This window comes from Diadema antillarum, unplaced genomic scaffold (genome assembly GCF_040938485.1).
Source record: "Diadema antillarum isolate AM-2024a unplaced genomic scaffold, OU_Dant_1.0 seq00001870_RagTag, whole genome shotgun sequence".
In the NCBI taxonomy this organism is placed as follows: domain Eukaryota; kingdom Metazoa; phylum Echinodermata; class Echinoidea; order Diadematoida; family Diadematidae; genus Diadema; species Diadema antillarum.
The window spans coordinates 408,523-421,330 of record NW_027272539.1 but is presented as its reverse complement, the minus strand read 5'-3'; the positions used below and the strand labels follow the sequence as shown (position 1 = coordinate 421,330).

Below are 12,808 nucleotides of genomic sequence, written 5' to 3'. Positions count from 1 at the left end.
CCACAGGAGGGCTAATTGCTGAGTGATTAAGCCTTCATTGCTTTACTGTCTTCAGGGAAAGGGAAGCAAATTGCTCCCGAAAAGACCACTCCAATGTCATCCAATTTTGATCGCTACTGGTGGTAACCTACATTGTAGTAATGCACCACCAACCAGATAGTCTTTTACATTCAGACCCCTGTCTTCTAGACCTAACAGGGTGCTGTAAAAGCGGCTATTTTTGCGTGAGTAATTTTTCGCCTTTATAGCCAGGTAGGCCTAAGCGTAATTTAATTTGTTCTGAATACTGTGTAATCCAGACATTTATGGAACATGTGAAAAAAAAACAAAAATCACATTTTTTTTCCTTTTTTTTTTTTTTTTTTGCGCTGGTGTCTGGTCATGCGAAATTCGCAAAAATTTCCACTTTTCCAGTAACCTTTGACCAAACAAATCCTTAGAGGAATTTGCTGTGACAGAAACCATCATCTTGTCATTCAGTAATAGCTCCTTTAAATTTTAGTGTGTACACAGGCCTGTATTTTGTATTGGACAGAAATTAGATTGAAATTCAATTCAGTTCAGTCCGATTTCAGTTTCATTGCACATAAAAAGAAATATTTAGAACAGGAAGTCTGCAGACTAACATGGCCTTGCATATAAATATCTTGATGAATTAAATGTACACAAAATAAGAAAGAATTGAGCAGTTATAAGTTAACCAATGTGAGAGAAACACATCATCTTTACCTGACAACTACATTTACAATGTGTATAGCCCTTTTGCCTAGGAATAATGATTTTCTGAATATCTTGATAACAGCGGGTCTGTGAGCCTAAGACTAGTACTCAGAAGGTCCAGGAAGTCTTGATGGCACTTGCGCATCAGGCAAAAAACGTGCAGCGTTTATTATGGACGCTTAAGAGCCGCATTCAAGAATTCATGAGCTTCGCTTGTGCATCCATCATCCAAAAATCCCAGGACACTGAAGTGGATGATGTTGTCCAGTGGACAGCAGTTCGTGTATCTTCTTTTTTTTTGCTGTCTTTCTTCAAACACAAGATGTCATAGCATCAGATCTGCAGCAAAACTGCAGCCTGTTAACTCTCCATATGTATCCTGTAATCTTTATGCATAATCTATGAGTACAAATTCTGTGGGTTGCAATGTCCATGCCTTGAGATACATTGTAGGAGACAACAATATTTTCTGATGAATGATTCTTATTGGCATATCTATTGCATAGAAGTTAAAACACTTTCAACTAAATTATCAGTGTCTAAACTTTGAAAAGTTTTTGATTCATATTAGAACTAAATTGCTATTCATCCATTGCACATACCTTGTTGCCATGTCAACAAAACATTTTGGAGCGCTGTTTGCTGGAAGTGTGTTGGAGATTTTACTTGCGTCTTTGGCTATTCTTGATAACTTTAATGTATTGGCAGTAGGCTGCTTTAAAAGATGTGCAAGTGTGCTCTGAATAATGTGAGGAGAATGAAAACAGTGGCATTGATATAATGGGGATAATGGTGAGATGGCATTTCAGATGGTGGTGGGGTGGTGGTGATGATGCTCAATGACAATACGGATGACATGATGATGGTACTGATCATTATAAAATTAGGATAGTGGCAGTAAGGATAATGATAATGATGATGATGGTACTGATGATGATAATGGAAAAGAACACAGTAGCAGTAAGGGTACTGATGATGATGATGATGATGATAAAAGAATGAAGACAATGGCAATAAGGATAATGATGATGATGGTACTGATGCTGCTGCTGATGATGATGAAAATGAGGACACTACCAGTGAGGGTGGTGATGATGATGATGATGAAAATGAAGACAGTGGCAATAAGGATAATAATGATGATGGTACTGATGCTGATGCTGAAGGTGATGGAAATGAAGACACTAGCAGTAAGGGTGGTGATGATGATGATAATGGTACTGATGATGATGATGAAAGTAAATACAGTTGCAGTAAGGGTAGTGATGATGATGATGAAAATGAAGACAGTGGCAGTAAGGATAATGATGATGATGGTACTGGTGCTGATGATGATGAAAATGAGGACACTAACAGTGAGGATGGTGATGATGATGATGGAAATGAGGACAGTAGTAGTAAGGATAATGATGATGATGATGATGATGATGATGATGATGATGATGATGGTACTGGTGCTGATGATGATGAAAATGAGGACACTAACAGTGAGGATGGTGATGATGATGGAAATGAGGACAGTAGTAGTAAGGATAATGATGATGATGATGATAATGATGATGATGATGATGATGATGATGATGATGGTACTGGTGCTGATGATGATGAAAATGAGGGCACTAGCAGTAGGGATGTTGCTGATGATGGTGATGATGATGGTGGTACTGATGATGATGGAAATGAGGACACTACCAGTTAGGATGGTGGTGATGATGGTGATGATGATGAAAATGAGCAGTAAGGCATAATGAAGGATAGGTAAGGATAATGATAATGATGATGATGATGATGGTGGTGGTGGTGGTACTGATGATGGAAATGAATACAGAAGTAGTAAGGGCGGTGATGATGATGATGATGGAAATGAAGACAGTGGCAGTAAGGATAATGGTGATGATGATGATGATGATCATGGTGATTATAGGGATGATGATGGTGATGATGATGATGAAGAAGATGATAATGGTGATGATGATAATGATGGTACTTGTGCTGATGATGATGGATACGAAGACACTAGAAGTAAGGGTGGTGATGATGATGGTGATGATGATGGTGGTACTGATGATGATGGAAATGAGGACAGTAGCAGTAAGGATAGAGATGATGATGATGATGATGATGATGATGATGATGATTATGACAGTGATGATGGTGATGATGAGGAGGAGGAGGAGGAGGATGAGGAATAGGAAGGATGGTGGTGATTGTGATAAAGAAACTGATGATCATTCTGATGAAGGGGATGAGATGGAGGAGGAGGAAGAGGAGGAGGGAATGAAGAAGGAGGAGGAGGATAATGGTGATGAATATTATAAGGACACCAGTGATCATGCTGATGAAGAAAAGGAAGGTGAGAAAGAGAAGGAAGAAGAGGAGGATGACAAAGGTGATAGTGATTATAAATGTTTAAGGATACTTTGGACGGTATTGATGATAATGATGACAATCATGATTGGAGCGACAGTGAGGATAACAATAAAGATGATGATGAAAAGAACAATGATACTGCTGACAATAATAATGATGAGGACATACACTGTAGTAACCATGGTGAATATGCCAATAGTGATGCTGATCATAAAATGACAACAGTAAAAATGATAGTAATGAGGAACATTTAAAAGGTAGATGGCGGAAGAAGAATAGTTAACTCTGTACAATCCGAATTCTCTGCAACACCTTAATATTTCCATATAGTCTATCCCTGTGTTTTCATATATTGCCCACAATTTGAGAGAATTAGTTGAAGTCTTGTTTACACGTCGGCAATATTGATAGTGTCTCTCAAGACACAGTGCTTAAATCTAAATTATGCTGGGGTGTGAAAACCAGCAGGTGCGTCATGAACTCAAATGAAATTGACCTTGCAAAACCCAACATCTGACAAAATGTTTCAGTTACTTTGCCAAGATGTAACAATAGCTTTGCAACTGAAACTTGTTGTCCCGAGGCCACCAGAAGGTGCTTGAAGTATTTGTAATATGATTCTCCTTGAAGAATACTTTCATACAATTATGTGTAGTTTTTAATGTAAAAATTTTTTTGCATTTTGCGCGACCAGAAACTAGCGCGAAAATAAGAGCTCTTGAATATTTTTGCACATCATATGTACCAAATGTGCCGTGTTAAGTCTTGAGTCTGCGGAATTAAAAACTCGCAAAATTCATCTTACGCGGCTGAGCGTGTAAAATGACTCACGTGAAAATATCCACTTTTACAGTACACTTTATCATACAAGTTTAATAAGAGTGTAATGTCTTCTTCTCTGTCACTTTGTATACCAAATGCTTTGTTTTGGCAGAGAGTGAATTGGCCTTGCAATGACTGCTGGCATCATTGTATAAAGTCCTCACTGTGATTTTCCCAGTGATTAGCACTTAACGTTCTGAAACTAACTTGGATAATTAAGAATTAGAATGCGATTGAATCTGCTGCCATGTTATGGTGATGGCTTCCCTGTTAAACTGCTGCACTGTGCCACCTCAATGGCAGTTTCTTTGAAGATTTATGGTTCGTTCCTTTTGGTTTTGAGCTCTGCCAGTACAATGCTCCAATAATCCATTTAAGTCTGGCCATGCACATACATATGAATACACTGTAAGAAAATATATTAATATAAATTAATATTGATAAAAATATAAAGAAATTGAAAATTTTCGAATGGATGGATTCTGATCCAATTATTCTCAGACTTTTCACAAAGTGTTTTGCCATTAAATCTTCATATTTTGTTGGCTAAATCCATGTAAATTGTAATGTTATGTGAGGTGAACTGCCCCTTTGATGCCGATGGGAAGAAACTGCCCCTTTAAATCAGGTGAGACTGTTCTTATTTCCGGCAGTAGATTTCATTTTCTTTTTACTTTTGATGTTGTGACATTAAACAGCAGGGCCTTGCAAAGTAAAGTTCACAAACTGAGTGCTGCCGTGGTGCAGGGCAGTCGATCGATGCTACTCTGTGTAGCTAGTCTTTGTCTCAGGCCCTCTCCCTGTATTAATTTAGGAAGCCAGGCAAGCAGAGGGTCATGCGCTGGGGCCAGTGGGAGCCAGGCCACCAGCTAGAATCAAGCCCCATCAAGATATGCTGACCTCTGTGGAGACTTATCTGAATTTCTCACAATATAACTTGGTGCTTTTGAACTTGCTGAATTTTGGCATTTGGTAGGTCTCAGACATTTTCATGTACACTGTAGCAGAGCTCAATTCAAAGAAGATACTGTGAAACGAGGAATGTTCGTGTGCATTTTAATTTTGCACATTTTGCTAGAGCCAAAATTTGCGAAATTAAAATACTTGTGAAAGTTCTTGTCCACACTATATATGTATTGAATGCCAGAGGCACTTTGCAAAAAAGTTCATTCCGTGAAAAAGGCGGTCAGCTCCAATTCGCGAAATTTCACGCTGCGAAAATACCATGTTTTACAATATGCAAGTACTGTACGTTTTGCACTAATCAGCTCATCTGGCAATTCCACTGATTGAAGTGGCTAATCGAAAATAATTCAAAAGGAGTGATCACTGGTTTGATTTTGTACTACCTCATAAATGATGATATTTGCTCATATAAAGGCTCTCTTGCCAGTCGGCTTTGACTGCCTTCCCCAGTGATTGTTAATCCTACCAACAGTGCATTACAAATGCTTTGAATGAGGCTACTTCATTCCATGCTCCTCAGTGCATGAAACTAAGTGGCGGCTGATACAACACACAATTCACAACCCCCTCTCCCTCTCCTATAATGTCTGTGCACCATTAAACTCCTACCAATATATAAAACAATTTGTAACTCACAGCTCAATAGAAGCAAGGTCCTAACAAGCCACACACTCATCAGCAGAATGTAAACATACACTTACCAATATGCACAGTTTCATATTTTCTGATGATTCTAAAGGTGCTGTATACTAGCAGCATACAATCTGTAACTTTTTTTTTTAATAAATGAAAAACAAACCAAACTGAAATCGGCGAGACTGTGTGGACTAGACCTCAACTCAAGCACAGTATAGCATGATTGCTAAATAAAAAGATTAGAATACATGTATAAATACCTAAATGAATAATTTTGATAAATCAATATATCGATAGTCATCAGTGCATAAAAATGTACAATTATGATGCAGCTTATGTGCATGTTGGATTGTGCCTGTCCAACATCTAGGCGTATACAAGGGACTTCTATACATGATTCAAGCAAAGTTTTTTGGCTGGGTTCTGCATACAATTTCACAGTGAGTTTTAAACGAGGGACATCTTGACATGAGATATAAAAAAGTATGTAAAGCAAAATGTCATGACTGAGTTCCGCATACAATTTTGTGCAGGGAACACTGCATTGCTCAAGTTGGCATCAGAAACCAACCATGTCTAGGATTTGAGTCAAGGATCATCTTCTCGGAGTCTGAACCAAAACACCCTACCACCTGTGCCATTAAGTGCATCCCTGTTGCCATGGCAACGATGTGTGAATTGAGAGCCTCGTCACTTTACATCACTTTTTTCTCCATCTCCCTTCTCCTTCTCTCCATCCACAGACCCTGAAGCTGAACACGGAGGCGAGGCAGGACGAGGTGGAGCCCCACAAACACAAACAGCAGCACTCGGTGAGTACATCGCTACATCACTGTTGTCAGTGTGATCTCCTGCCCATTTCATACCAAAATGTTAACCCGTTAACCCCACAAACACAAACAGCAGCACTCGGTGAGTACATCGCTACATCACTGTTGTCAGTGTGATCTCCTGCCCATTTCATACCAAAATGTTAACCCGTTAACCCCACAAACACAAACAGCAGCACTCGGTGAGTACATCGCTACATCACTGTTGTCAGTGTGATCTCCTGCCCATTTCATACCAAAATGTTAACCCGTTAACCCCACAAACACAAACAGCAGCACTCGGTGAGTACATCGCTACATCACTGTTTTCAGTGTGATCTCCTGCCCCTTTCATACCAAAATGTTAACCCGTTAACCCCACAAACACAAACAGCAGCACTCGGTGAGTACATCGCTACATCACTGTTTTCAGTGTGATCTCCTGCCCATTTCATACCAAAATGTTAACCCGTTAACCCCACAAACACAAACAGCAGCACTCGGTGAGTACATCGCTACATCACTGTTGTCAGTGTGATCTCCTGCCCCTTTCATACCAAAATGTTAACCCGTTAACCCCACAAACACAAACAGCAGCACTCGGTGAGTACTAGTACATCGCTACATCACTGTTGTCAGTGTGATCTCCTGCCCCTTTCATACCAAAATGTTAACCTGTTAACCCCACAAACACAAACAGCAGCACTCGGTGAGTACTAGTACATCGCTACATCACTGTTGTCAGTGTGATCTCCTGCCCATTTCATACCAAAATTTTAAGAATTTGAGCTTGGGAATGCCACGGAGTGGGAGGCTGGCCTGACTTGGGATATAGTCAGAACCCCTGTAGCTTACTGTGTACAGCTGAATTGCTGATGTCTATGTAAATACACACACAGTCAAAGAATCTTGACCGGAGTCAAATGTTACCCAATGCTGCACACTGGCACTGGTCCGACAGTCCCTTACCAGGAAAAATCACTGTCGGACCAGTAACTTTTTCAGGTATGGACCAGTAAAAAATGGAAAAACTGGGTACCTACTGGCCCAACAGAAAGGTCGCACCAGTAGAGAAAATGGGTTAGTGTGCAGCCCTGTGTTACTGATGAGCATACACTAAGAGGCACGTACTCCCTCAGTGGATTTCTTCGGCTACCATACAGAACAAAATGGAGTGAATCTTGATTAAAAGAAAAACAAAAACAAAAATATTCAGACTGACCTATTCAGCTGTTTGTTTAATACATGGTGAAAGCACAGTTTGCTTGGACAGGGAAAATATTTTACAAATTGTTTACATACATGTACCATCACAACAGAAGAAAGTAAATCACTATTATCTAAAAAAAAAATGAAAAAAGCCACACTGTCAGAATGACTTTATCTGTCGGCTCAAAATGTGTTCAAACCCATAGTTTGATATCAAACAGGAAGACTTGAAAAACATTATACAAATTCATCATCTAGTACATTCTACATTGTACCTGTCAGAACTAAAGACATGACATTTCATTTTAGATGTTTAAATGGACATGTTTGACTGACTTAAAGCTGTAGATTTCGTACCTGGTGAACTCACAGGTTGATATCAAACACAGAAATTTTGTGTATCATGGATGGATTTTATCAGTTACCATCGAGAACAAAATCAATGGGTCTCAATCAAAAACCTTTTCTGACTAACTTAACAAGTTGGTTTTATATCAGTTGAATTCAGTTTACATCAAGAGTGAAAACTTTTGACCTTCATTACCCACAATTCACTAACCATTCAGAACAGAAAGTAGTGAAACTCAGTAAAAAGAAAGAAAGAAAACAACAAGCAAACAAATCTTGTGACCAACATAATGAACTGCTTGCTCCATGTTGAATTTAATCATTGAATACCCATTTACCTTTTGGTATATACATGTTGGAAGTCACGGTTTGATACCCGACGCAGAAAAATTTGCTGATCCCCTGATGGGTTTCATCACCTGCCATTCAGAACAAATGGGTCTCGACTGAAACCCGCGAAGTGGAAAACGTGAATCGCGAGCATCTGCTCGCTCCTTTCACGTGCCTCTGGGCAAAACGCACTGTTTGAATTTCACTCGGTGCCAGAGGGCGAGCTTCTTGGAACGGATGCTCGCGATGAATCACGGTGGATTCGTCAGGAGAATGACCCTCGTGTGAGGAGGGAAACCTTAGACTTGAAGCTCAAAGTTTTATTTGTGTTTCAAATGTAGTATTCATTGGAAAGAAAGTTCAGACAACAACAAAAAAAAAAAGAAGAAAAAAAAATCATATACTTCCACGGTGCAACCAAGATAATTTCAGACCTTTTCTCTGTAAAATGTCTGCTATGACTCTGGCTGAAGACAGCACATGCTTTAAATATATTTTAGAAGGATATATTGGAGTTTCTTTGGTGTATATTTACAAAGCGTATTGAATGTCTGTACATATTCAATAATGATATGAATCATATTGATAATAATGAACATGCTACACTACTACTTCTCAAAATGATATTTTGATAACAATAACAAGGATATAGATGATTCTTCTGCCATTATAAACCCCCCCCCCCAAAAAAAAAAAAAAAAAAAAAAAAATCCATTAAAATGAATTGATTGAAATGAATTGGTTTAGTTAGAAAAAGATATAGAAATGGCAGGCATTAAATCTTTTATGTATTTTACTGGTTTTTGTTTTGCTCTGTGTCGCAAAGGATTTAAAGCTATTGCAGGATATTAAGTACTCAAATATTAATTTTAACCCAAACTGTCCTTGACATTGCACATAAACATATTGCTGACCATAGTGAGAGACTTAATAAACAACATGGACATGTCTGAGAAAGTAAAGAGCTACACTTTCAAAACGTCTAGACAATATTGTCCCTGCCTGTCCCCCCCCCCCCCCCCCCCACCCCCTTCCAAGCCAATGGAGATGGCAGCTGGGCCGTCTACTTAGCAATGCACCCAGTCTGCTTCTTTGACTGAGAGGGGCTTAATGGTCCATGAGATTGTGCCGCGAGCTTATGTGTACATTGTATTCTCGCCGTTAGAGATGGTAGAGTGGTGCCATGTTTCTTGTGTAGAGCATTGGCTGCTGAGAGTATTGATCCCAGTGCTCAGTACACAGCACTGCATTTCAGCCAGAAGCAAGATAGGGTACCCATCTGAAATAACATGAGACACAAATTTGTATCTCATAGGTCATGTTCTGTTGTTCAAATTACATACGGCTGTAAGCAAGCGAACAAACTGTGATGGGAAAGCAGATGACACTGTCATGTACAATTATTGTTATTACCTTTGAATATCAACAAATGCAAGTTTAGTGATGATTTCATTACAATGTTTTTGCCTTGTTATTATGGAGATACAGTTTGTATGGTATACATTGTAATTACAGTACAGTTTGTATAACATATTAGTGTGAATTTGCTGTAAAAATTAATATTGAGCTACTGTTGCAAAACAAAAACTAAAGAGTCTTTGCTTTAATACAATAAATTTTATTCTCAGATGCTATTTCTGTATGAATACCTTGTACAAGCAGTAGATGACTCTATAGTCATTCGGTAGGGCACCAATTTTTGCATCCCATAAAAACATGTATAAATGTGAACTCTACATAATGTATTTTAATATCAATTGCGCATACCCCTTAAATGTGTGAATAGTGAATGATGTGAAGTTTAGCATCTCTTAAATAAAGTGTACTAGTTGTAATGGGTGTTAATTTTTCAAAATCTTTAATTTTGTGTGCCCCATGAATACAAATCAAATCGGTGATGTCTGTTGTCCTGCAGCAGCGACATCGCCACCGTCATCGCGAGGACAATCGGCACCCTCGTCATCACCACCACCACCACCACCATCATCACCACCGGCAGCAGCACGACATCGAGCGGAAGGAGGGCGATGGGCAGGCCGACGTGGTGCCCCAGCCGGTGAGGCAGCGTCGGGCGTCAGAACAGGTGGAGAGGTGAGACATAAAACTGTAGGGCTGTTTCACTATTATGCCAAAAAAAAGTCAATCCTAATTTTAATTCAACTGATCTCAGGAACAATTTCGGGATCAGTCCTAAGAAGTCCAGAAATATTTCACTATTAAGCCATTTGAGAACAATACATGTGTCTTCACCCACCTTGCCACATTTTAGAATATATTTTGAATGTCTAGGTATCCTAAATTTGAACTGAATCTTTCCCAACTTTGAATTCACCGTTTGGCCCAATTGTACAGTAGTTCCTGTGCAAAACTTGAGAAGATGGTGACCATCGCGGTGAGTTCTATGATGATAGGGGTACAAATAATCATTTGTCTCGCGAAGAAAATCGTTGGTGGGGTGTACAAAGTTTCGCCGGCTGTGACTGAGCTTCGTCAGGTTGATAACTCAGGTTAACTATAACCTGCGTGGATGCACTGTTGTGTTTCATTGTACCTGACGAAGCACAGCAGTAGCGAGTGAAATGTTGTCCACCTCACCTACAATTTTCTTCGCGAGACAAACAATTATTTGTACTCCTATCATCAAAGTAGTCCCCATGTTAGTGAAACAGGGCCTCGATGTCACCTATGCTGGACTATCCCGTGGATATGACATTAAAAATGGAGATCCTGTGTGTGAGGGACTTGTGACTCAACACATGCAAGTAAAAGATTCCTCTTCATTTTCTTGCAAACAGCAGGGTGCAAACTCGGTGAAGTGGTATAAATTGTAAAGAACACGGTCAAACGATGCGGACCCCTCATGGTTCACCCCAGGTGACTAGCAAAAGTTTGCAAGTGGTATCATCCAGATGCATTGTGCCACATAGTAAAAACAGAAGGAGACTTGTGCTGGAATGTTGGAAATGAGGAGGAAATGCTTTGGGTACATCCTTCCCATTTCCAAGATTCACTGAGGCAAGAACTACAGCAAACAGGTTACTTACAGTGTACATGTCTGAGTTTCAGTGGGCTGTGTGTGTGTAGAGTCTTGTTCTTGCAAATCTGAAATTAGAATATACTGTATACGCTATATATTTCGCTGGGGTTTTATTTTCGCGAATTTCGCGAGTCGGGAGCTATTCACGAAATTCACAACACGCGAAAATATTACCTTCCAAAATGAATCCCTTGCCTTGATGATACGAACATTTCAGTACTAGTATACCATGTCACGGCTTACCGAACAGACCATACTGGCTAAGCTTGTTTACGCACGTCCACGTCTACGTACGAATACTGTATTTAGAGAGCCAATCCATTATCGGAAGGGGACCACTCGTCAGAAATCTAGGGGACCACTCGTCAGAAATCTAGCGCGATGGACTTAACCACTTCAAAAATGTTGAATTCTAACTTACTAGTTCGCAGAGTTTGGCAAGTCTTTTCCATGCAGTGTATAATTAGTATCATTCTTATTTGCTAGTAAGTTGAAAATTCACACTTTCTGTGCTACTTCATATTTTCTCTGGTCCCCCAATTGCGAATTTAACCACTCGCGAAAATGTGTGACAGCGCCAATTCGCGAAAATTTATGTACGCGAAAATTATAGCGTATACAGTATGTCAAAATCTTTGTGTGTTAATGGACGCACACAAAAATGAAAGTGATCACCCACACCATATGTGACCCTGCACCTCAAAACAAAAAAAAGGCGCCAGACATGAATTTTTAGTTAAGACCATATTCTGAAAGAGCAGACTTTAAGCTTTAAAATGATATATAACTCAAATCAAATGGACTCTTCTAACCTATCTAAATATTGGAAAGAAAGCACAAACACAGGAAAAGTGTGAACTGAGAAAAGAGGCTCTGAAGTACAGTGTCTATTCAAGCGCTTTACCAAACCGTGCTGGCTGTGCGATGAATGGGACAAAAAAACACGAAGTAAACCACCAGAGTAACAACAATGAAGGGATTATCAAATTACACTGAAATTAAGCATGCCTCATTAACACATTCTGTCCATAATTAATGCCAACTTTCAAAGCAGTAGCACTATCCTTTCAAAAGTTATTAGAGTCAGAAGTGAAGAGTGTGGACAAGGTTTTTCAGAAATGAAAAAGGGATTCTAAAGACACACCTAATCACACTATTCTACCAAAAATGTTCGAGATAAACTGCTAAAAAAAACCACCCTTTCCTGCCCGTTTTATGATACCAAATTTTAACATAATGTGAAAGAAGACCCGCTCTTTCAGAAAATCATGAAAAAGTCAAGTTCGGCTAGGTTGACCCATTTCATTTATTTTCAGTCCTCACGCAAAATCAGAGTGTGCGACTTTATGTTCGTTTTGAGGTGCACGGTCACATATGATCTGCAATGGGATGTAGAAATCAGTCCATCCTGCTTTCTTCTGAAAGCCCTGCTGGCAATTTTGTGTGAATGGCTTCTGAAAAAAGAACTGGAGGTGACAAAAATGTCATTACAGTTGAACCTCTCTTATCCGGCCTCCCTTTATCCGGATCTCTCTATTATACGGACGCAATCTCGCCGTGA

The 12,808-nt window shown here is 39.4% G+C and overlaps 1 protein-coding gene across 1 annotated transcript in view; it reads left to right on the top strand.

Annotated features, from left to right (window-relative positions):
• Nucleotides 1-12,808, top strand: part of LOC139712863 (uncharacterized) — a 107,242-nt gene that overhangs the window by 63,872 nt on the left and 30,562 nt on the right. Inside the window, exons 4-5 of the mRNA XM_071624645.1 lie at nucleotides 6,258-6,326; nucleotides 10,126-10,301. Coding sequence (XP_071480746.1) covers nucleotides 6,258-6,326; nucleotides 10,126-10,301 — 245 coding nt within the window. The remainder of the gene's footprint in view (nucleotides 1-6,257; nucleotides 6,327-10,125; nucleotides 10,302-12,808) is intronic.